This window comes from Hippopotamus amphibius, chromosome 2 (genome assembly GCF_030028045.1).
Source record: "Hippopotamus amphibius kiboko isolate mHipAmp2 chromosome 2, mHipAmp2.hap2, whole genome shotgun sequence".
NCBI lineage: Eukaryota > Metazoa > Chordata > Mammalia > Artiodactyla > Hippopotamidae > Hippopotamus > Hippopotamus amphibius.
The window spans coordinates 86,185,115-86,212,591 of NC_080187.1; the positions used below are offsets into that span (position 1 = coordinate 86,185,115).

The following is a 27,477-nucleotide window of genomic DNA, read 5'->3' on the forward strand; positions in this document are numbered from 1 at the left end:
AGGTTGAAAACCACAGATATATTGGATTATTCACTAGTCTCAACAAACTTTCTCACCTTGATGCTTTTCCAAGCTTTCCTTCTTCTAATGATTTTGTTCTACACATAAAACTTTCAAAACCAAAACAAACTTTAAGTCTAAGCTCAAATACCACCTCCTTGCTAAATAATGACAGCGATGAATAGTAGTCTGTCTTTGTCCACTACATGTTCATGGTATATTTTACACACATGCTATATATATATAACAGCTTCCTTGAAGAGTGGTACACATGTCCAACTTTCCTAATGTATCTTATACAGGGAGGGGACAAGGATCATGTTTAATCCATTACTGAATATCCCATTTATCAGAGAGTCTTACATGTATTCAACGCATTAAACTAAATTGAAGTATAACAAATATAAACATATATCTCTATCCACGTGCAAACCGATATTTTAGGCATTTAAAACCAAATTCTAAAATATATGCATATTTAAAAATCATAATAATCCCATAGTGAGAAAAATGTTATAATTTGTCAATTCCAGGTATGTTGATATTTTAATGAGAGATACTTACTAAAAGTATATTGATGCAAAGCGAAAACACTACTAGAAATATAAGACTGTGCAGTATATTATAACACTGGCTCATTATAAACAGAGAATAAATTTCTAACTGATGTTTTCAGGTCACATTTTCTTAATATTTTCTGTGGTAAGATCATAAGTGAGTCTGAAAACAGTATAGGAAGTATGATTTTACAGTATATTGTGTTCTGAGTGATAATAATCGTTCCTAACAAAGTCTAATATAAGGCACAGACATTCTGTTAACAAATATCACTTGGTTCATCTAGAAGATAGGACATAGGAATAAGACAGTCACGTCCAATTCCACATGGATTGTCAGCTCAGATCCTGGTTTTTGCACAGTTTACCTTGCGAACATGATCCGAGTGACATTTCACAAATTCCTGGATAAATGTTGCTACACTCTGCTAGGAGAGAGACAGGCTATGTCATGCACTGATCAATAATAGCACTGTGTTTCATCAGCCTCAAAATCAAAAGTGCTTCATCTGGCAAAAGCCATGGCCCTAGAGAATCTGACATATATAAACTGAATACCCTACAAGGAATGTGTACAACACAAGCTACTGGGGTAAGATAAAAGAAAACTCTGGAGATTAACAATGAAGTACAATAAGAAAGTGCTAGCTTTCTACTTCGTTATTACTAGAGGTGTGAACGCAGATCACAAAAATGGAAATGAGGCTATTTAAAATTCTACAGTTCCTGACAGAAAAACAAATGGGTCCCATACAATAAACTCCTTCAATCTTTTTAATAAAGGTTGTTATGTAAATAAATATAAACCAAAGACAAATATAAGTTTAGGATACAATAGTAATCATATAAATCTACATAGATAAAAATGTTTTTTAGAGATCCACAAAATACAAAATTATAGGGTTTGCTGAGCGACTCTTCAGACTTAGTAGTTATCATGCTCAATGTTTATATGCTAAAGTAACCTAAAAACCCGAAGTATTTGTTGAATGGGTTATGCTCTATTGTTTTTAATGCCAGATTCTGACACTTGGCAAAAGTCCTTTATTTGGAGCTTGATTAAGCTAATTTAAGATTAACTGGTTAACTGGACAAGAGATGAAGCAAACCTGAAAACTCAAATCCTAAAATGACCCTGCTTTGTTTAAGATGGATGTTACCAAAAATGTTTCTAAGGACAAAATCTGCTGTTGCAGAATTTAGCTGTATCTGACTCAGAGGGGAAGGGAATCAAGAACTCATCAAGATATCAGAGAAGATAATGATGTTTAATCACAAAATAAACAGCAGTGTATATTTATGACATGTATGTTGAAAGATTATATTTGAATTCTGGGATCGCTTAGGTATACTCCAGTTGAGGAGTTAAGGAATAAGAAGATCAAAGGCTATTAGACAGCAATGGTCTAGGGTAAAAGTCTGGTTTTCCAGGCCATGTTTTGTAAAGCATTTCTTCTCTAAATTTCGGAAATACTGTCATGCCTCCTTTTGTGAACACAAAACTCTGGGGGTTAGTTAGTAGTGTTGTTAATATAGATAAATAGCCTTCTGGGGGGACTAAAAGGAATTTCCTCTTCCTTTAGAAAACATATAGGACCAATGTACAAATCAGGATTCAGAAAATTAAATGTCTATAGGTACCAAAAAGGTAATATAAATAAATAAAGTGAACCTAGCAGGATTTGTGACAAACAGGAGAGAGTTTGCCTCATTCTTCTTGGAAGCACCATGACACTAACATTACTAACTCTCATATCAAAACCATACCTTCTAACACTCTCATAACACTAAATAATCTACTAATTGGTTTTGTCACCTTTTAAGTCAGCTCCTTAAATGTCATCAATGCCTTCATTTCTTCAATGTGAATGAATACTCACTCTTGACTGATGTGTATCTGCTCTTCCATATCTAACTCTCAAACTGATTCTCTTAGCTCTTAATTACAAAAGCCTATAGACCTTCATTTATATGTTAGATTATTACCTCAAACTTAACTGATTACAGTAGAATTCTTCTTTTATTTTGTGTTACGCTTAGAAAAGGAAAAAGGCTCTGGGAAATGCTGCATGCAGGAATTGGTCCATGAACTAGGCTTTGAAGTGATTTGATGGCTGTAGAATGATGTAAAGAAAAGAGGAAGGTTCTTGAAGTAGAAAGCAATTTTTAAACCTTGGTTAAAAGTATGCATTATCATCTCAGTGTCTTGGTAAAAACTACTCAATAAGTCAACCTCTGTCCTTTGAGAATGTACTATGCCCTCAATTATTCAAAATGCTGTGCCCTTGATGATTTAGTTTTTTTTTTTTTAATTTATTGGCTGCGTTGGGTCTTTATTGTTACATGCAGGCTTTCTCTAGTTGTGGCGAGTAGGGGCTACTCTTCGCTACGGTACACAGGCTTCCGACTGAAGTGGCTTCTATTGTTGTGCAACACGGGTTCTAGGTGCATGGGCTTCAGTAGTTGTGGCATGTGGGGTCAGCAGTTGTGGCTCATGGACTCTAGAGCACAGGCTCAGTAGTTGTGGTGCATGGGCTTAGTTGCTCTGCGGCATGTGGGATCTTCCCGGACCAGGGATCAAACCCGTGTTCCCTGCATTGGCAGGCAGATTTCTAACCAATGTGCCACCAGGGAAGTTCTAATTAGCTATCACATGCAACAGAACTAACAAATGTTAAACTTTAAAACTATTAAATGCAGAACTGTATAAAAATTCAGTTTAGAAAAGTAGAAAGATTATGGAGTTAGGATTAAGAGAAAGATGTAGGTTATAATTTTAGAGCTTCCAATTTAGGCTGATCTTAGCAATTTGTTTCAATTCTTTAAGCCTTACTTGCATCATATAAAAATGAAGATAATATCTTCCTTACAAGGTTGATATAAAGAGTCGGTAAAAGATGAATAAAATGTCTAGAAAGTAGGCCTAACAGTCACTGAATAAACACTAGCTTATGTTGTGTTGGGAAAGGCAGTACAGCACAGGGCTTATAGGGCACAGGTTCTGGAATTAGACTGCCTGGGCTTGAACCCCAGTTCTGCCACTTATGAGTTCTATAACCTTGGGCGTGTTATTCTCTCTGGTTCAGTTTCCCCATATGCAACACAGAATCAGATAAAGTATCTATCTCACTAAGTCATTGCTTTCATTAATGAGTTAATACACACAAAATGCTTGGAAGAGTATCTAGCACATAAGTACACAAAAGCATTGGTTAACATCATTTCTATTATTATTAAAAACATACAAAATAAGATTAGAAAGAATGGATGCTTTCAGCACAGACTGTATTAATGAGAGCATTTTATAGGAGAGAGGATACTTTGCCACGTCACCAGAGTACTGTGTCAGGAAACAGAGGACTAAAAAAAACAGATTAGTTGAGCAGGTAATGTAAAATCTTGAAAATTTTGCTTTGGTCTTCAAATGGGAATCAATTGCAGATCCTGAAGTACATGATGAAATCTGCATTCTAGCAAAATTATTCTGGCAGTAGTACATGGGAGGAAATAGAGAAGAGACTAGAGAAGCAAGCCAGGAGAGTATATCAGTACTTGAGGAAAAAGAGAAATGAAAATTCCACTAGAAAGGGAAATTAAAGAGGCACAAACGATAGGATTTACTTGTAGATTTGATTTAGGGGTCAAAAAATAAAGAATCAAAGATGATTCTGCAGCAATATTTTGGAAGAGGATATGGTTGGGGGAAATTTGTTTTGCTTTGTTTTGTGTGGAACATGGTAAGTGGGTGGTGATAGAAAGCCGAAAGAAAATGTCTTCTATAGCGAAATAGAAGTCATGGAAGGACATGTAGTTTTAAGCATCATCTGCAAAGGAATAATAGGATTGGCTGAGATAGGAAATTCTACTGATGTTAGTGACACTAACTACTAAGAGTTAACAGCTGAAAAGAGAAGTTTATTATAAAAAATCTTAAGGCAATTATGGTAACACAGACTAGACTAGGAATATGACTCTTGGAAACAGTCATTGGAGAAAGTTAAAGTAGATGTATAAAACTATAAACTTGATGAGAAGAGATAATTTATTTTATATTAGATATGTTTAAGTGCAATAGAATGAGACTATAGAATAATGATTAAACATATGTGTTGATGTGGATAACTTCAAATGTTTTTTAGACAGATAAATAGTCAATTTAAATACAATATATTAAGTTTTCAAGCTGTGTGTTTACATTGTTTGCAGTGGAAATCACAGAAGTCGTACACTGAAGCTGAAAATTTTGTCAAATATTAAACTTCCATTCCAATGAAACTAGTAAGAACATTAAAATTCTTTTCCTTGGCTAAATGTAAGCTATATGTGAGTCTAAAACTTTTGAGGTCAAATTATTATATTTTAAATTTAATTCTACTATATTTAAAAGGGGTAAAATATAAAATATGTATTCTAAAATTTCCTAAAGATCTGTGCAGGGTAATTAGAGAGGACTGTGTAGTAAAAATATACGGTTCAAGTATTAGACCTACCGCTTACTAACCATGAGTCTTGGATAAGTCACTTAAACATACAGTCTCTGTTTCTTTCTATATAAAAATGGGATAATAATTCCTATCCAAATTAACTCAAGGAGATTTTGGGTATATTATATTTTGAAAGTATATGAAAATGCTCTAAAAATTCTAAATGCCATAAAATGTTATAATATTCTAAATTGCCTTAAATTTAATGCGATATGAAATATAAATATGTACTAACATAAGAAAGGAAAGAGGGGACATAACTACAGAGACTTGGACATTAAATTCAGAAAAGAATAATACAAACAATTCTATGCCCACAGATTGGATAACCTAGATGAAATGGACCAATTCCTTGAGAGACAATTTGCCAAAACTCACACAAGAAGATATAGACAATCTGAATAGGCCTCTGTTTATTAAAGAAATCAAATAAATAATTAATAACCCCTAAAATAAAAAGCAGCAGGCCCAGATAGGAGAGCTGGTTAAGTTTACTAAACTTGTAAGGAAGAAATTATGCCAATTCTCTACACTCTCTTTTAGAGGATAGAAGCAGAGGAAATACTTCCTAACTAATTCTATGATGCCAGAATTAACAGACCAATACCTCTCATGAGCTTAGATGTAAAAATCCTATACAAAATAATAGAAAATCAAATCCAACAACATATAAAAATAATTGTACACCATAACCAAGTGGGATTTATCCCAGGAATGCAAGGCTTGTTCAACATTTGAAAATCAATCAGTATAGTCTTTCACATCAACGCGCTAAAAAATTTTAAAAATCACATGATAATATTAATAGATGCAGAAAAGCATCTGACAAAACCCAACACTCATTCATGATAAAAATTCTCAGTAAATTAGGAATAGAAGGGAATATCATCAACTCGATTAAGAATTCAGTCAGCCCTTCATATCCACAGGTTCCACATCCATGGATTTAACCAACAGCAGAACAAAAATACTCCCCCCTCCACACACACAAAAATCCAGAAAGTTCCAAAAAGCAAAACCTGAATTTGCCATGCAATGGTAACTATTTGCACAGCATTTATATTGTATTTAAAACTATTTATCTAGCATTTACATTTTATTAGGTGTTACAAGTAATCTAAAGATGATTTAAAGTATAAGCGAAGATGTGTGTAGGTTATATGCAAATACTATGCCTTGTAATATAAGGGACTTGAACATCTGTGAGTTTTGGTATCCACAGGGATCCTAAGACCAAACCCCCATGAGTACTAAGGGATGACTGTATCTACAAAACCCCTACATCTGACATCACACTTAATGATGAGAAACTTCAGCTTTCTCATGAAGATAAAAAACAAGGTAAGGTGTCTCCTCTCACCATGGCGTTTCATCATACTGGAATCCTAGCTAAGTCAAGAATATATGAAAAGGAAATAAAATGTATACAAATTGGGAGGGAAGATATAAAACTGTCTTTGTTCACAGATATAATTGTCTATGTAGAAAACCTGAAAGCATCGACAAAACCCTCCTGGATCAAATAAGTGATTATAGCATGGTTGTAACATATAAGGTTAATATACAAAAGTCAATCCCTTTCTTATATACCATCAATGAGCAAGTGGAATTTGAAATTGAAAGCAAAACATCATTTATATTAGCATTCCTAAAAAGGTCGATATGAAAAAAAAATAACTCTGATGAAAGAAATCAAAGAAGATCTAAATATATGGAGAGATATTCCATGTTCATGGAAAAGAAGATGCAATATTTCCAAGACATCAATTCTTCCTTATTGGATCTATGAATTCATTGCAATTCCAATCAAAATCATAGCAAGTTATTTTGTGGATAATGACAAACTGATTCTAACATTTATATGGAGAGGTTAAAGACCCAGATTAGCCAACATGATATTGAAGGAGAAGAACAAAGTTGGAAGATTTGAACTGACTTCAAGATTTAAAGCTACAGTAATCAAGACAGTGTTGGCAATAGCAAAAGAATATACAAATAGGTCAATGGAACAGAACAGAGAGCCCAGAAATAGATCCACAAAAATAAAGTCAACTGACCTTTGACAAAGAAGCAAAGCCAAGACAATGGAGATAAAAGAGACTTTCCAACAAATTGTGCTAGAACAATTGAATATATTATACACAGACAAAAAAGAAAAGAATCTAGACATAGTCCTTATGTCCTTCACAAAAATTAATTTAAAATGGATCACAGGGACTTCCTAGATGGCCCAGTGGTTAAGAATCTGCCTGCCACTGCAGAGGACGTGTGTTCGATCCCTGGTCTGGAAAGATCCCACATACTATGGAGCAACTAAGCCCGTGTGCCACAACTGTTGAGCCTATGCTCTAGAGTCCGTGAGCTACAACTATTGAGCCCATGTGCCACGACTACTGAAGCCCATGCACCTAGAGCCCGTGCTCCACAACAAGAGAAGCCATGGAAATGAGGAGCCCACACACCGCAATGAAGAGTAGGCCCTGCTCGCTGCAACTAGAGAAAGCCTGTGTGCAGCAAGGAAGACCCAATGCAGCCAATAAATAAATAAATAAATAAATAAATAAATAAATAAATAAATTTAAAATGGATCACAGAGCTAACTGTAAAGACAAAACTGAAAAACTCCTAGAAGAAAACATAGGAGAACTAAATGACCTTGGGTATAGCCACCACATCTAGATACAACACCAAAGGCACAATCCAGGAGGAAAAATAAGCTGGACCTCCTTAAGATTAAAAATTTCTACTCTTTGAAAGACAGTGTTGTGAGAATGAGAAGACCCATTCTGCCACAGAATTGAAGAAAATATTTGCAAAGGCACATCTGATAAAGGACTGTTATACAAAATATACAAAGAACATTTAAAACTTAGCAGTAAGACAATAAACAATGCAATTAAAAAATGGGCAAGAGATCCTAACAGATACCTTACAAAAGAAGATAACCACTTTGGAAATAAGCATATTAAAAGATGTTCCACATCATATGTCATCCGGGAAATGCAAATAAAAACAACAATGAAATTCCACCACATATCTATGAGAATGGCTCAAATCTGGAAAAATGAAAACACAAAATGCTGGCCAGAATGTATAGCAACAGGAACTCTCATTCATTACTACTGGGAATGCAAAATGGTATAGTCACTTTGGAAGTCTGTTTGGTGGTTTCTTACAACACTAAACATACTCTTAACACATAATTCAGCAATTGTGCACCTTGGCATTTACCCAAAGAGTTGAAAATTTATGTCTACACAAAAACCAGCATGTGGATGCTTATGGCAGCTTTATTAAAAATGGCCAAAATATGGAAGCAATCAAGATGTCTTTTGGTAAGTGAATGGATAAATAATCTGTGGTACATCCAGACCAAGGAATATTATTCAGTGCAAAAAAAAATGACTTATTGAACTACAAAAAGACATGGAGGAACCTTAGGTGCATATTACGAAGAGAAAGAATATATAAGATTAGTGGTTGCAGGGGTTGGTGGGGGGAGGGGTAAGTAGATGGAGCTCAGAGGATTTTTAAGGCAGTGAAAACGGATATATGCATGGATACACAGCATTAGACAATGATCCAAAGAATGTACAACACCAAGAGTGAACTGTAAAATAAACGATAGACTTTGGGTGATTATGATGTATCACTGTAGGATCATCAATTATAATAAATGTACCTCTCTGGTGGGGATATTGATAATGGGAGAGGCTATGCATATGTAGAGGCAGGAGGTATACGGGAAATATCTGTACCTTCCTTTCATTTTTGCTCTAAATCTAAAACTGTTCCAAAAAATAAAGTCTTAATTAGAACAAATACAATTTCATTGCTCACAAGTTCTACTTACTGCAAAACAGTAGAACACAGTACAACCAAATTCTTTGACACTCTATAACAAGGATTGCCTTTCCACTAGTTTCCAATAACATGTTCCTCATTTCCATCTAAGACCTCTCCAGAATACAGTTAAGGTCCATATTTCTAGTATGCACCTCAAAACTCTTCCAGCATCTACCCACTACCCAGTTCCAAAGCTGTTTCCACATTTTTAGGTGTTTGTTACAACAGTACCCAGCTCCCAGTACCAAAATCTGCTTTCATCTATTCAAACTGCTATAACAAAAAAACATAAACTGGGTGACTTAAGCAATAGACATTTAATTTTTCATCATTCTGAAGGTTGGAAGTACGAGATTAGGATGCCAACATGGTCAGACCCTGAAGAGTGCTCTCTTTCTGGCTTTCCGACAATTACTTTCTTGCTCTGTCTCCCCATGGTGAAGAGACAAAGCTCTGGTATTTCTTCCTTTTCTTATAGGGGCACTAAGCCCATCCTGAGAGCCCCTCCCTCATGAGCTCATCTAAACCTAATTACCTCTCAAAGGCCATTTCCAAATTAGGGGTTAGTGTTCAACATATGAATTTTGGGGGGACACAATTCAATCCATAGTGACAATATACCTCTTGAAATTTATTTTGTTATAATAAACAAATACAGAGAGATTAATAAAATAACATTTATTCATATATAAATGAATGGTAAGGATTATTCTGCTTTCTCTATATACATTATTTCAGGGGAGGGCTTTTTAAAAAAAATTTTTACAGTATGTTAAATTCCTCAAAAATCTGCAGTGTGGTTGAAAAGGGGTTAATATCAAAACAGCTCATACAATTCAATATTAAGAAAACAAACAACCCAAAAAATGGACAGAAGACAGACATTTCTCCAAAGAAGACATAGAGATGGCAAACAGACACATGAAAAGATGCTCAACATTGATAATTATTAGATAAATGCAAATCAAAACCACAATGAGGTATCACCTCACACCGGTCAGAATGGCTATCATCAAAAAGTCTACAAATATAAATGCTAGAGAAGGTATGGAGAAAAGGGAACCTTCCAGCACTGTTGGTGGGAATGTAAATTGGTGCAGCCACTACGGAAAACAGTAGGGATGTTTCTTAAAAAAATAAAAATAGAGCTACAATATGATCCAGCAATCCCACTCCTGGGAATATATCTGGAAAAGATGAAAACTCTAATTCAAAAAGATACATGCACCCCAATGTTCATAGAAGCACTATTTACAATAGCCAAGACTTAGAAACAACCCAAGTGCCCATCAACAAGACAATTGATTTGAGAAGATGTGGTATACATATATACAATGTAATATTACTCAGCCAAAAAAAGAATGAAATATTACCAATTGCAGCAACATAGATGGAGCTAGAGAATATCATACTTAGTGAAGTAAGTCAGAAAAAGAAAAATATTATATGATATTACTTGTATATGGAATCTAAAAAATAATACAAATGAATCTGTACAAACAGGCTCACAGACATAGAAAATAAACTTATGGTTACCAAAGGGGAAAGAGAGGCAAAGAAGGGATAAATTAGGAGCATGAAATTTTTCTTTTTTCTAATTTATTTTATTTTTTAAATACAACTAAAAAATTAACAGAAACAAACTACTATATATAAAATAGATAAGCAACAAGGATTTACTGGTATAGCACAGGGAATCATATTCAATACCGTATAGTAACCTATAATGGAAAATAATCTGTGCTATACACCTAAAACTAACACAACATTGTAAATCAACTATACAGTATGTACAGTAAATAAAGTTTACAGTATGTAAAATTCTACAAAAATTTACATTAGATATCTATTAGTTGATACACTATACATAATTATTTAACAGCTAATAAAAAATTCAGAGCACTTTCTAAAAGGTTGATTTATGTGTAAAGCTGCATTTTCTTTTATAAATATGGATTTGAGTAGTTTCCTTCTGTCAGTGAGTCAACACTGTTTAAATCTATATGATGACATATACGTGACTATAAAGGAGTCTCCACAGTCATAATATACTTAAGCTATACTGCTGGAGCAAAAAGGATGACATTTACATCTTGTTATCCTTAAGATTTGGGACTCATTTTTCACATGTTCATATGTATTATGAGTAAGGCTCTTAAATCAAAGAACTGAGCCTTCAAACCGGAAAAGCTAGTCAATATTGTTAGTGGTAACATATTTCTATTCCTTGATGTTCACTTTTGCAATAGAGAAGTGAATATGTTAGGCCCGCAAAACTACATTGTTTTAATTAGAAACTAATTTTAAGAAAATTCACCTTGAACACATTTTACTTTGCTGAGTTTAATAATGATTGAAGTTAAATGCTTCATGTAATAAGTTCTTTCTTCATATAGGTTCTTTACACACCTAAAAATGTTATTTAGTTCTTAGATTTTACCATAGTATTTACTACCTAATTAACTTTTATGTTGGCAGCTTTATTAATTTGAATAGAGAATTTGGTTATAGTATTCCGTCAACAATGAATATATTACCAACAACATTTATGCAGTCACAACTTATCTGTATATTTTCCTATTTAAAACCAACATTGAAAAAAAGATTTACTGAGCTATAACTCACATGCCACACTATTCACCTATTTAAAATGTACACTTCAATTTTTTTTGTATATTCACAGATATGTTTAACCATCACTACAGTCAATTTTGGAGCATCTTTAACACTTTAAAAAGAAACCTGTTCTCCATAGTGGCTGTACCAGCTTACATTCCCACCAACAGTGCAGGAGGGTTCCCTACTCTCCACACCCTCTCCAACATTTATTGTTTCTAGATTTTTTGATGATGGCCATTCTGATCAGTGTGAGGTGATACCTCATTGTGGCTTTGACTTGCATTTCTCTAATGATTAGTGATGTTGAGCATCTTTTCATGTGTTTGTTGGCCATCTGTATGGCTTCTTTGGAGAAATGTCTATTTAGGTCTTCCGCCCATTTGTGGATTGGGTTATTTGCTTTTTTGGTATTAAGCTTCATGAGCTGCTTGTATATTTTGGAGGTTAATCCTTTGTCCGTTGTTTCGTTGGCAAATATTTTTTCCCATTCTGAGGTTGTCTTCTTGTCTTGTTTATGGTTTCTTTCGCTCTGCAAAAGCTTTTAAGTTTCATTAGGTTCCCTTTGTTTATTTTTGACTTTTTTTCCATTATTCTAGGAGGTGGGTCAGAAAGGATCTTGCTTTGATTTATGTCATAGACTGTTCTGCCTATGTTTTCCTCTAGGAGTTTTATAGTGTCTGGCCTTACATGTAGGTCTTTAATCCATTTTGAGTTTATTTTTGTGTATGGTGTTAGGAAGTGTTCTAATTTCATTCTTTTACATGTAGCTGTCCAATTTTCCCATCACCACTTATTGAAGAGGTTGTCTTTTTTCCATTGTGTAGTCTTGCCTCGTTTGTAAAAGGTAAGGTGTCCATATGTGCTTGGGTTTACCTCTGAGTTCTCTATTCTGTTCCATTGATCTTCCTTTCTGTTTTTGTGCCAGTACCATACTCTGTTGATCACTGTGGCCTTGTAGTATAGTTTGAAGTCAGGAAGCCTAATTCCACCAACTCCATTTTTCCTTCTCAAGATTTCTTTGGCTATCGGGGTCTTTTGTGTTTCCATACAAATTGTAAGATTTCTTGTTCTAGTTCTGTGAAAAATGCCGTTGGTAATTTGATAGGGATTGCGTTGAATCTGTAAATTGCTTTGGGTAGTACAGTCATCTTCACAATGTTAATTCTTCCAATCCAAGAACATGGTATGTCTCTCCATCTGTTTGTATCATCTTTGATTTCTTTCATCAGTGTCTTATTGTTTTCTGCATACAGGTCTTTTGCCTCCTTAGGCAGGTTTATTCCTAGGTATTTTATTCTTTTTGCTGAAATGGTAAATGGGAGAGTTTCCTTAATTTCTCTTTCCGCTTTTTCATTGTTAGTGTATAGGAATGCAAGAGATTTCTGTGCATTAATTCTGTATCTTGCTACTTTACTAAATTCATCGATTAGTGCTAGCAGTTTTCTGATGGCATCTTTAGGATTTTCTGTGTATAATATCATGTCATCTGCAAAGAGTGACAATTTTACTTCTTCTTTTCCAATTTGGATTCTTTTTATTTCATTTTCTTCTCCGATTGCTGTGGCTAAAACTTCCAAAACGATGTTGCATACTAATGGTGAGAGTGGACACCCTTGTCTTCTTCCTGTTCTTAGAGGGAATTCTTTCAGTTTTTCACCATTTAGAACGATGTTGGCTTGTGGGTTTGTCATATATGGCTTTTATTATGTTGAGGCAATTTCCTTCTATGCCCATTTTCTGGAGAGTTTTTTTATCATAAATGGATGTTGAATTTTGTCAAAAGCTTTTTCTGCATCTACTGAGATTATCATGTGGTTTTTATCCTTCAATTAGGGAAAACAGTTTGGAGGTTCCTTAAAAAACTAAAAATAGAACTACCATATGATCCAGTCATCCCACTACTGGGCATATACCCAGAGAAAACCACAATCCAAAAAGAAACATGTATCATAATGTTCATTGCAGCACTATTTACAATAGCCAGGACATGGAAGCAACCTAAATGCTCATCAACAGATGAATGGATAAAGATGTGGCATATACATACAATGGAATATTACTCAGCCATAAAAGGAATGAAATGGAGCTATATGTAATGAGGTGGATAGACCTAGCGTCTGTCATACAGAGTGAAGTAAGCCAGAAAGAGAAAAACAAATATTGTATGCTAACTCATACATATGGAATCTAAAAAAAAAATGGTACTGATGAACCCAGTGACAGGGCAAGAATAAGGATGCAGATGCAGAGTATGGGCTGGAGGACATGGGGTTGAGGGGGTGGGGGGTGAAAGGGAAGCTGAGACGAAGTGAGAGAGTAGCATAGACATATATACACTACCAACTATAAAACAGATAGCTAGTGGGAAGTTGCTGTATAACAAAGAGAGATCAACTTGATGATGGGTGATGCCTTAGAGGGCCAGGACAGGGAGTGGGGGAGGGAGGGGATATGGGGATATATGTATAAATACAGCTGATTCACTTTGGTGTACCTCAAAGCTGGTGCTAAAGTGTAAAGCAATTATATTCCAATAAAGAGCTTAAAAAAAAAAAAGAAAGAAAGCTGTACATGTTAGCAATTACTCCCACATTCTTCTTTCATCCCAACCTTAAGCTACCACTAACCTACTTTCTGTCTCTACAGATTTGCCTACTCTGGATATTTTGGATAAATGAAATCACATGATATGTGTTCTCTTGTGGCTTGCTTCTTTCAGTAGATGTAATGTTTTTAAGACATTCACGTTGTATTATGTATCAATATTTCACTAATTTTTGTGGTTTAATAATATTCCATTGTTATATCATAATCTGTTTATTCACTCACTAACAAATGGACATTTCAGTTGTTTCTAACTTTTGGCTACTATTAATAATGCTGCTATGAATAATACTGCCTTAACATTTACTATATTCTTATACAGCATCTTATGGTAAGATAGAGGTGAGAGGTTGGGCTTTCTCATTTATTTCCTGAGTATGCTCATAGCTCTATGAATGCATGTGTGCTCTAGATTCCTAAGATATGTCAGAGCCTTTCAAAACTCTTATGGGCATCTCATTTCCCAGCTTTTCCTTTCAAACTATTTGGTTAATATATTGTTTGAGCTAAACTGGAATCCATCACCACAGGCAACCTGAAGTCAAAACACTTGCCTGTTATTGTAGTTGACAACCCCATCCACCAACCCACCCTGCCAAGAAGCAGGCTGTCCACACTGAATGAGATCAGAGTCCCTGGGGTCTTCCAGAGAACCATCAGATAGAACAAATAATAACAGTTATTTGGGAATGAGGCTTACAAGGAACTCCTGTTCCCATTCCACTTCTTCTGGTAGCTTCCAGGATGCATGGGGAACATGGACTATCATTTTTCCCAGGCTATTGCTGAGCTGGGAGAGTGGGAGATGGGACAAATTAAAATGCCACAGAATTTCCTGTTCTTATCTAGACACATTTGTTTTTCTTGAATAAACACTCCTTAGATCCTTGCAAGCATGGTTAATTTCCAGAGTTTCACTGAAGAATTATAAGTGATCCCCAATGTGCATAGAGAATCTGTATAAAATGCTTTATAGTTTTTATGTAAAATACTTCTGTTTGATCTTCAATCTTTTGAAAGATAAGGGATTCATAGCTTAGAAAACTTGTAACTTCCTTGAACTATCTATTAATTGCCTTAGGACTATTACATTAACCCTTAGAAGACTTGGTTAAGTACCCAGTGTTATGAAAATGTTGATTCTCAACAATTTTTGCCCTTTTTTTCCATTGCTTTTATGGAGGAGGAAATTTTCAAAGTCCTTACGCTGATAGTGATGTATGCTACAACACGGATGAACTTTGAAAACATTATGCCAAATGAAAGAAGCCAGACACAAAAGCCCATATACTGTTGATTCCATCTATATTAAATGCCTAGAATAGGCAAATCCATATAAACGTAATGTAAATTAGTGATTGCCTAAGGCTGAGAGAGATGGAAAAATAGAAGGATGATAACTAAAGGGTTCAGGGTCTCTTTTTGATGGTATGAAAATGTTCTAAAATTGATTTTGGTGATGGTTGCACAACTTTGCCCATATTATAATAACCACAGAATTAAATGAGAGAATTGTTGGTATGTGAATTATGTTCCATTAAAGTTACTGCCAAAAATAATAACAGAGTGTGATTTTATCCACTCTCAACAATTGATACTTCATTTACCTCACTATCAATAATTGACAGAACTGAAAAGAAAAAACCAGCAAGGATAGAAGAGTTGAACATCAGTATTAACCAACTAGACCTAATAAATACATATAGAACACTCAACCCAACTACAGCAAAATGCAAATCCTTATCAAGTGTAAACAGAACATTCTCCAAGATCTGCTATATGTTAGGCCACAAAACAAGTCTTAATACATTTATAAATAGCAGATCATAGGAAGTAACTTCCAGTGTAAGTTTGGAACATGGGTCAAGATTGAGTATAAGGCCACTCTTGGAATAAAGCCAAAACACAGTTCCTATTAGTACAACTAGTATACTACTAATCCTTTATAAGTAAAACATTTCTAAGTATTGCTTGAATTAAAGCACTAGATATTGGAAGTGGGGAATTTATAATTTAAAATTATGCGTGAAAGTGATTTAAAAATTACTTTTTAGGACGATGAAAAGACTGCTTCTGTGAAAACAACAAATCATTCCTTATACAAGCAAATACCTTTAAGAATGGAGACTTAAGCAGTCTCCCAGGGCAACAGAAATAAAAGAAAAGAATAAACAATAATATTGGGACCTAATCAAACTTATAAGCTTCTGCACAGCAAAGGAAACCATAAACAAAATGAAAAGATAACCTACCAACTGGGAGAAAATACTTGCAAATGATGTGACCAACGGAGGCTTAATTTCCAAAATATATGAACAATTCATACAATTCAATAACAAAAAAACAAACAACCTAATCAAAAAAGGGCAGAAAATCTAAGTAGACATTTCTCCAAAGAAGACATACAGATGGCCAATAGGCACCTGAAAACATGCTCATCATTGCTAATTATTAGAGAAATGTAAACCAAAACTACAATAAGGTACTAACTCACACCAGTCAGAATGGCCATCATTAAAATATCTACATGTAACAAATGCTGGAGAGGGTGTGGAGAAATGGGAATCCTCTTATCCTGATGATGGGAATGTACATTGGTGCAGCTACTATGGAAAATAGTACGGAGGTTCCTCAAAAAACCAAAAATAGAGTTGCTATATGATCTAGCAATCCCACTCCTGGGCATATACTCAGACAAAACTATAATTTAAAAAGATACATGCACCCCTATGTCAGAGCAGCACTATTTACAATAGCCAAGACATGGAAACAACATAAATGTTCACTAACAGATGAATGGATAAAATGTGGAGGGGTGTGTGTGTGTGTGTGTGTGTGTGTGTATACACACAATGGAATATTTCTCAGCCATTATAAAGAATGAAATAATGCCATTTACAGCAACATGGTTGAATCCAGAGATTATCATACTAAGAGAAGTCAGAAAGAGAAACTCAAATACCATATGATATCATTTATATAAGAAATCTAAAATACAACACAAATGAACATGAAACAGAAGAGACTCAGAGACATAGAGAATAGACTTTTAGTTGCCAAGAAAGAGGAGAGATGGGGAAAGGAAGGATTGGGAGTTTGGAATTAGCAGATACAAACTATTATATATAGGATGGATAAACAACAAGGTCCTACTGTATAGCACAGAGAACTACATTAAATATCCTGTGATAAACCATAATGAAAAAGAATATATATGTAAAATTGAGTCACTTTGCTGTATAGTAGAAATTAATACAACATTGTAAATCAACTATACTTCAATGAAAAATTTTTTAAAAATAATGAAGACTTAAGGAATAATCTTTTCTTTTTGCTTTAAGATTATATGATAACCAGCAGTAAGGTATGATGTGTCTAAAAACTGTTACAGAAAACTCAACTCATCTGAGTAAAAACATATATAAATTATAGGAACACATTAATATTGATACTTATATTAAAATATTCACATTTTATACTAGATTTGCAAAGAAGAACTAGGGCAATTACTAGTTAATAATCTGATTTATAATGATAAATTAAAAGTTTTAGACATGGACAAATGGGCAAGCTAAATGAATTTATGGAGCCTGCTTTTAAAATCTAAGATATAGGGCTTCCCTAGTGGCACAGTGGTTAAGAATCTGCCTGTCAATGCAGGGGACACAGGTTCGATCCCTGGTCCGGGAAGATCCCACATGCCACAGAGCAACTAAGCCTGTGAGCCACAACTACTGAAGCCTGCGTGCCTAGAGCCCTAGCTCCGCAACAAGAGAAGCCACAGCAATGAGAAGCCTGCGCACCACAACAAAGAGTAGCCCCGTTCACCACAACCAGAGAAAGCCTGTGCTCAGCAACAAAGACCCAAGGCAGCCAAAAATAAATTACTTTAAAAAATCTAAGATATAACAGAATAAATATCATATAAAAATGTTACGATAAAGAAAAAAACTAAGTGGAAAAGGAATTCTAGTAAAGTGTTTGTCAAAAGATTTGGAGTTCTCCTTAATAAGACCTTATTTAAGAAATCTAGATATTAAACATTACATCAGTTAGCAGTGCCTGGGACTTTAAACTCATAGACATGTCTAACACAAATCTGAACCAAACAACACATGTAAAGCAAAATATCCACTTTTGTAACACAGTCTATTGTAATTTATTTGTAAAGTTCCCTTTACCTTTATTGTCTGCCTGCTTGTTTGAAACCGTTGATCAGACACTTGGTGCTGATGAAGGAGCTTATCATTGACTTCCTTATATTCTTTAACAGCCAGTTCTGCTGCTTTTTTGGCACTCAAAAGTACGCTGTTCTGTTGTTGCAAGGATACAATCCGTTCTCGTAATAAAATAATATTGCTATTTGATTTCTGGGCTGTTACAGTTTTCCACTTTTCTCTGTTAACTATATAAAAATAATGTTGTTAATATTTTTTTGAATGTCATTAAATTAAAAAGACATTACTAATTTCATATGTATTCTTACCTTTGGTAGGACCTGTTGTATGTGAATTCTTTTGAATATTATTCTTCTTCTTTTGAAAAGCTGGTTTTTTAGCATTCTTATGAAAATAATTCTAAATTTGAAAGTTTCATAAAAATTAGATTATTACTCAACAATTTCAAGTGAACCAACATAGTATACAATATTTCTTTACTTAAAAAATATTTGTACAGAGTTAAAAAAAAGTCTGGATAATAAAATTCTATCATTGATGCCAAGAATTCATAAATGAACATAATACAGTACACTAAAGTTGACCTAGGAGGCAGAAGATAAAAATACAAAAATCAACCCAAATGTAGTAGAAATTTAACCTACTGACAGTTTAAAAAGCTAGAAGCAAAAATAGTAAAAGCAACAAAAATAAATTAACAACATTTAATAACTTATTTTCTGGGAAACTAGTTCCTCTTCTCAAATACTGTTCTCCATTGCAGAATGATAAATCCTTTCTGACAAATGAAGCTAAAATAATGTTGATGATAATAAAGCAACTTTCCTTGAAGCTGTATCTTTTCCTCATGACATTTCAATACACTGAGACTAAATACAATGAAGCCACATTGACTTTTGTTCCAAACTGTTTCACCAATGAACAAAAGCTTTCGCAAAGCAAAAATTTAAATAGGAATAATTTTCAAAATATTATAAATCCTAACAATAAAATATGTGGTCTTGTTTAAGAATTTGTTGCCTCGGAAACAGGAACAATATCTAGAAAACTATTTCTTTAAAAAAAGGATTTTTTTTCAAAGAACCCAATTAGGAACATATAAATAATTATAGTAAAAATGGAAGGAAAAAAGAAATTTGACTGAATGTTACTTTGACAATGAGCCACATATTTTATATCAACAGATACATAAATAATATTATATTATATAGAAGGCATTGCCCTAAAGTAATAAAACTGATTTATTAACACAAACACCAGAAACTCCTATCTAAGATAGGGTTTTTCTTTAAACAATTACTTTCCTTTAAACAAACAATGCTTCATTTCTCAAAGTATTTTTTAAAATATCTCATTTGAACTTGTCTTTAGAACCAGTATATAAGATATATATTTAATATTTTATTGCCTTATTAAGATTCAATTAATATTATGTGCTGGTTATGCACCTACCACTGTAAAAAGATCCAAAACAGAACTATCAAATTACTAATATTAATTACCAGACTTGATATCAAATTAACTGGACCTAAAAACAAGGCTTCCATTTCCAGTATTATTACTAACCAGAAATTCAGAAATACTCTTCTACTTTGAAGCAAGCACACTTAAAGTGTGTTTTAAACATGACAAAGTGTTAAGCGAAATTGTAAGGTCAAAAATAAAGAAAAGCAAGAATTCAGAGGGACTTCCCTGGTGGTCCAGTGGTTAGGATTCTAGGCTTTCTCTGCTGGGGGCCCGGGTTCAATCCCTAGTCAGGGAACTAAGGTCCCACAAGCCGTGTGGTGCGGCCAAAAAATAAAAAAAGAAAAAAAAATTGAGAGAGACAAGTGACAAGCAAAGTGGCTAGCAAAATACAGAACAAATGATAATCTCTGTGACCATGAAATTCAATTTAAATAGCAATGCAGCATATAGAAGGAAAGGAAAGAAAGCCTAGGCCCCAAATCCAGATGAGAAATTTGAGGTCACAAAGCTAAGGCATTATATATAGCAATAGCCTGTACCTTTTTTATTGCTGGGTAGTATTCTATGGTATGGATGTATCACAGTTTGAGTAACCATTCAGCTGTTAAAGAAAATTTTGGTTGCTGCAGTTTTTAGCTATTAAAAATAAAGCTGTTATGACCATTCATGTACAGGTTTTTTTGGTAAACATAAATTTTCATTTCTATGAGATAAGTGTCCAAGAGTGAGACAGCTGGCTTATATGGTAAGCATATGATTAAATTATTTTTAAAAGAAACTGCCTACTGTTTCCCAGAGTGCTGTACCACTTTGTATTCACACTAGCACTATATGGGAGATCCAGTTTCTCCACATCCTTGTCAGCACTTGGTATTGTCACTATTTTTTACTTTAGCTGCTCCAAAAGATGTGTATCTCATCAGGGTCTTAATCTGCATTTCTTTAATGGTTAATGATGTTGAGCATCTTTATATGTGCATATTTGCCATCCATTTATTTTTTTCAGTAGAATGTCTGTTCATGTCTTTTGCCTGTTTTATAATTGGATTGTTTGATTTTTTACTGTTGAGCTTCAACAAAATCCTTATATATTCAAGATATCAGTCCTTTGCCAAATATATGATTTATAAATACTTCCTTCCAGTCTGTAGTATGTCTTTTTATCATCTTCATAGGGTCTCTCATAAAGCAAAAGTTCCTAATTTTGATGAAGTCTAACATATTGATGTTTTCTTTTAGGGATCATGCTTTTGATAACATGTCTAAAAACTCTTCAACAAGCCCTAAGTCCCAGGGATTTTCTCTTACGGATCCTTCTGAAAGTTTTATAATTTGTTTTACACTTATATCTGTGATCTATTTCAAGCTAATTTTTGTTTAAGGTATGATGCTTAGGTATAGGTTTATTTTTTTGCCTAGGGATCTCCAATTGTTCCATCACTATTTGTTGAAAAGACTATCTTTCCTCTATTGAACTGCTTTTGCACCTTTTTCAAAAATCAGTTGCTTTTCATACTTATGGATTCATTTCTAGGTTCTCTATTCCATTATATAAGTATTAAACCACTCTTCCCCTCTTGGTGGGCGTTTGGTGTCACCAGTCTTGACATCAAATTGAGTGGTGGGGATTGATGACATCCTCTGTGGGGCAAACACAAAATAGTTATCTTATTTTTTGGTTAAATTTTCCATGTAGTTCTATTCTATATCTTCTATTTCTTTGATGAGAATTTCTACTTCATTCTTGAGATGTTCTATTTTTTCATTTGTTTCAAGCCTGTTTGTAAATGCTTCTTGAAGCATTTTTAATAACAGCTACTTTAAAGTGCTGTCATATAATTTGAACGTCTGTGTTATCTTGCTGTTAGCTTCTGCTGCTGCTTTTTCATTCAAGTGGAGGTGTTCCTTGTTGCTAGTTATAATGAGTAATTTTCAGTTATATCCTGGGCATTTTGGGTATTATGTTTCAAGACTCCAGATCTTATTTAAATCTTTTGCTTTAGCAGGCCTCCTTTGATGCCACACTCAGGGGGCAAGGAGAACCACCTCATTACTGCCAGCTGGGGATGGAAGTCTAGTCTCTGCTGACGCCCTGGTCGGGGAGGGGCACCTCATTACTACTTGGTGCAGGTGAAAGTTCAGGTCTGCTGATACCAATGTGGTTGGAAAATGGAGCATGACCTTGTCTCTGTTCCTAACTTGGCCTCTCTTGACACAGTGGGGAGGGTGTGGGGGGCCTTCTAGACATGGGAAGTTATGAAAGTCCACATCTCTGCATTTGACCTCTGAAAGCCAGAGGAACCCTGCTACGAAAGGAAAGGGGCATTTCCTTGTTGCTGGATAGAGATGGATGTCCATCTCCCTATGTGGCCTCTAAAAACATAAAGGGAGGGAGTCATTACCATTGGCCCCTTGCTGGGTCCTGTTAGAGGGAGGAGGGATGCCTTCTCATAGACAGGTGAAAGTGAAAGTGTAGGGTCCCCACTAGGTCTTTACTGGTGGGGTAGAGGTAGGGTTGCAATTTTTTCCGTGGTGTTTGTCTAGAGCAGGGCAGTTATTGTGTAAAAGTTTTCTGTCTTACTGGGCTCTCCATTTCCTGGCCTTTGACTAGAGAGAACAGGGTTTTACAGGGGGCTTTTATCATCTGACCAATTGGCCTTTCCAAGTTGCAGGTTTCTTCAGCACCCAGGCCAGGATATGTGAGGCTAAAAGAAAACCCAGAGAACTCACCAACCATGTTGTTCTTCCAGTTCTGAAATCCCTATCCAGCATGTCTCCTCACCACCTTTCAGAATCTTCACATTGTTTTATTATTAACATATTTATACAGTCCCTATCAAAATCCCAAAGGATTGTTTGTGAGAAGCTGATTCTAAAGAGCAAATGACCGAGAATACTGAAGAGACTACTGAAGGAAAACAAGATGGGAGACTTGCACTATTATCAATCACGAGTACTATAACATAACAGTAATGAGCCAGTATGGTATAGGTAAATACACTGATGGAACAGAAGAAAAAGTCTAGAGACATACCCACATGTATTTGCACGTGTGATTTACAATGAAGTTGGTGCTGCTGAACACAGTGGGGCAAAGTGTAAAACTTAATCCCTATCATTCATCGCATGCAAAAATCAATGCCAGACATAGACATAAAAATCAAAACAGTACATCAGATAACATAGAAAAAGATAACAAGTAAGGTAGTATAAAAAATATCTAAGTTGAAGTAGGTAAAAAATTATTACAGAGAACATAAAAAGTGTTATTCATACAGGAAAAAAATGTTAAATTTGACCATATTAGAATTATGATGTTGTATTCCCCAGAAGATTCCACTAGAAAGAGTTGAAAGGCACAGCATGGAGTAGGCCAAGATATCTACAAGTGTATGTAATCACAAAAGGCTCAAATGTAGCATATATAAGAACTCCTACAGATGAGTAAGAAAAAGACAGACAACTCATTTGTAAAATGGGCAGAGACTTGAGGAAGCAATTCACTGAAGAGTTCCAAATGGTCAGTAATTATAAGAAAGTAGTATTCAATACCTTATTAGTAATCACAGAATGTAAAGTAAACCCACAGTGATATACCTCAACATACAAACAAAAGTGGCTAAGAAGGACTAACATAATGAATGTTGATGAGGAGCAGTAAAAGCTTTTGCAGTCTGCTGGTGTGTCAGCAAATTGGTACTACACTTTGCAAAACAGCAGTGTCACCTAAACTCTTAGAAACACATAATCTATAGTACAGTAATTCTACTCCTAGGCATTTCATTACAGAAACGCCCATACCTGTACAATCGAAAACATTTACAAGAATATTTATTGCAACATTATTTGTAAGAAATCCAAACTGAAGCAACCCAAAACACAGAAGTAGAATGGATGAATAAATTGTGATATACTTGGACAAAGAAAGATAATATACAACAATAAAAAGAATGACCTCCACATAACACTGAACAAAAAAGGCCAGACACAAAAGACAAACCTTATAGATTCCATAAAGTTCAAAAACAGGCAAAATTAACCATATTAGGAGAAATAAAATTATAAAGAAAAGAAAGGGAGTGATTAAAGTTAAGATAATGTTTACCTTTGGAGTTAGTGAGAAGTTCTACTATTTGCCAAACACAATTGGTACAATTTAATCAACTGTTATTTTCTTTCTGCCAACAACATACACAGATCTACTCAAAGCAGTTTATACTAACACCCTCTTGTTTTATGAATAGAATTATGAGTTCCTTTTATTTATAAACTCATTAAGCTGCACATAATCGACTGCAACTAAACAAAATTCCCAAGGAAATAATATGTAGCAAAACAGATTTCTATAAAATCTATTTATCAACCAACCACTCAATCAGCAGGTACTTAGCATATAATTCTTCATCTGAACTTTATTATGGTAGTAACTAAGATAAAATTTTGTTATCCTTGAACTTTTTCCTCCAAAGTTCCGGCCAGATATCAAAAAATAAACACTTTGGAATTATGTTTTTAAAGAACCTTATAGGTTAATTCAAAGGTAATCTGTTGTTTTTTTTTAAACAAAATAAAATGATCTTTTCTCAGTTTTTCACTGATGTATGCTGAATAGATAAACCTTTTGATGACATGGTGCATCAGTGATAAGAATTACTGAATAAGTTGTTTTGGAACATGAATATTTTAAGATTTAAAATATATTGGGGAATAAAATACATTAGGTTGAAATTAGAAAAAAATCATAAAAATGAAATAAAATACACTGGGGAATAAAATACATTAGGTAGAAATTAGAAATTTAAAAACTTAGACTAAATAATTTATTATGAAGGCTAATATAAAAACAGAAGTTTCTTCACTTCATGTATTTCATATACCTGAAAACAGTAATAAGCTTATTATCACATTTTTTTTGGCTGAGATACAAACGCCTTAAGATTTATATTCAGGAAAATTATATCTATTTCCATTTTCATCTATGTAAAAGGTTATAACAAATTAGTACTTGAAAATTATTAAAAAATGAGTATTTTTACTGCATATTCCAAAGAAAACATTTTTTAAGGATTCAGATTAAATCACTAGCAACAAAAACTGATGAAGCATGAGATAAAATTAAAAACATGGCTTATAATTAAGCAAAACTGTTATATACCTTTGGAGTCTTGCCATCTACATTTGGATGTATTTGTACTATTTCTTTTCCTTTTATTTGGCTGTCTTCTGCTTGGTCACTTTCTTTCTGGTCTCGTCGATCTTTTGTAGGACTTATTTTCTGGGATGTTTCTACAATAATTGTTCCCAAATTTTGTAAGGTCTGTGTTTCAGAATCACTGATTTTGGAAAAAAGGGGGGATATAAAACCCAAGAAGAGTTAAATGTACTTCTTTTAAGTTCAAGACCAAATAATATTACAGCACAGGTTATACACATAGCTATAATTTTAATTTAAGCATTTACTGGTTTTCATTAAGAGAGAAAATTAGTCTAAATATATTGAGAGAAAATTAACCTAAATATATTTTCAAAGTTATAAAATCTCATCAAGAAATTAGATTACCTAATATCACATGCCTACTAGCATAACTTCTATAGTATTTCTCCAAGTGTTAACTCAGGAAGCACATGTTTTAACACTTCCTGGGTTGGAACACTCACTACTTTCTGAGCCAGGGCAGAAAGATTTAATATTTCTAACAGAAAGTTTTCTCTTAGTCTGGAACAAATTTGAATCTCTGAGCCTTTCACCCATTGATCCTAGTTGCATCTCTTATGAGTATTCATCATTCAATATAATACTGGTGAAGCACCAACCATGTGCCAGGCACTTTTTTTGGGCACAAGGGTGAAGCAGTGAGTGAAAAAAAACAGATGAAAATCCTTGCCCTCAGGTAGCTTTCATCCTAGCGGGGTGGGGAGACAGGTAACAAATATATATATATATATGTTCTCTCTATATATAACACATAGTATGTTAATAGTTTGTGTTAAAGGAAAAAAAAATAAAGAAAGGGAAGAAGATTAGAAGTGCTAGTGTTAGGGAGATCAACTTGATGAAGGGTGATGACAGAGGGCTGGGATAGGGAGGGTGGGAAGGAGTCGCGGGAGGGAGGGGATATGGCGACATATATATAAATACAGCTGATTCACCTTGTTGTACAGCAAAAACTGGCACAACAGGGTAAAGCAATTATATTCCAATAAAGAGATTAAAAAAAAAAGAAGTGCTGGTGTTGATGTTGAGTCGAAATATAAGTCCAATCCCTTTTCCACATGGGTGATCTAACTATTTGGACATAGTTATATGATGCTTGCAACGTCTCTAAGAAAAACACCCCCAGCTTGTTCAAGTACTCCTAACATGAATGCTTTTGAGATGCTTTCCCATTCTGGTCCCTCTTGAAAGTATACCAGTTTATTTTAATGGAGCATTATGTCCAGAATTCAATTTCATATTCCAAGTGTACTATGAGAAGTACTTAGTAGAACTCCTGGTAAATGTGGACTAAATTTGTGTAAGCTTTTCCAGCATGCATATTGTACGGAAACTCATACAGGATTTAACAAAATATATTTTTACATACACTATTACAAAGTCCCATATTTCCCCCATTGTATAGTTGAACAATTGACATTTTATAACCAAGTAAAGGATCCTGTAGTCTTTTGGATAACTGTATCTTCCCAGTCTATTGAGATCTTTGGGGATTTTGATTCTATTTTGTAAATTATCCTCCAGCCCTTTCAGTGTCTCGTTATCCACAGATTTGATACACATGTTTTGCTGAAATTCTGTTTTTCTTCTTCAAGGTATTAACAACTCCTCTTGATTATTACCTATCACTGAATAGACATTGATAAAGGTAATTTGTATAGCAGGACCCACAAAATGCAGGCTGCTCCAGCTGCCTAGAAAATAGGACCTGCTAGCTTTACAAGACAATCCCTGACCTCCTAGCCAATCATGCCCTGTTTCTTCTTTGCCTCTTTTAATGCTCTATAAAACTCCCTTTTGCCCCAAATCCATTGAAAGACTGTTCCTCAGCTTGTTAGGCACTGGATTCCCCTAATCCATGCATGTTTTCCTATGAATAGCGGTCTTCACGCTCATTACTAAATCATATTATTTTTATTTGACATCATGCTCTTATAATACTATTCAACTATGGGAAATATATATTAATAATGTAATAATTACATAATATTTTATATACAAATATATAAAAAACCAGGTTCTGGTTTCCTCAGTATCCAAGTAAGTTTCTTACATTTCAGACTATAAAAAGCTAAAAGAAATACAATGTTCTGAAATCCTGAAGTTCCATTGTGGGATTTCTAATTGTTTGAGAATTCTTTGCAGCTCAATGATTCCTGAGACTGTTCTGTCAGGCAGGAAATGTAACACTTAATCCTCACAGTGTAAAACTGAGTTTCACTGCTAAGTAACTTAAATGACAATCCTATGTTTTAAGAGATATCACTGCGTGATACATCTTCCAAAATACGTGACCTTCTGCACATGCACTAAGAAGATGAAATTGAACTAAGTGTATTTCTTAACTTTCATGTATTTATTCACACAAACATACACGAGTAAATATGTACCACTATATTATGAAGAGTGTGGTAGTACCAGCTCGCTGAGATATAATTAGTAGATGAAATCAGAATTTCCTGGAAGACACAGACAAATGCTTAGTGGGTTTTAAGCTAAGTAGGATT

The 27,477-nt window shown here is 34.3% G+C and overlaps 1 protein-coding gene across 3 annotated transcripts in view; it reads right to left on the bottom strand.

Moving 5' to 3' along the window:
• CNTLN (centlein) overlaps positions 1–27,477 on the bottom strand; it is a 324,043-nt gene that overhangs the window by 75,356 nt on the left and 221,210 nt on the right. For all 3 annotated transcript variants that reach the window (XM_057720972.1, XM_057720971.1, XM_057720970.1), the window contains 3 exons: positions 24,911–25,088; positions 18,597–18,687; positions 18,292–18,515 (listed from right to left, as the gene is read on the bottom strand). In XM_057720972.1, coding sequence (XP_057576955.1) covers positions 18,292–18,515; positions 18,597–18,687; positions 24,911–25,088 — 493 coding nt within the window. The remainder of the gene's footprint in view (positions 1–18,291; positions 18,516–18,596; positions 18,688–24,910; positions 25,089–27,477) is intronic.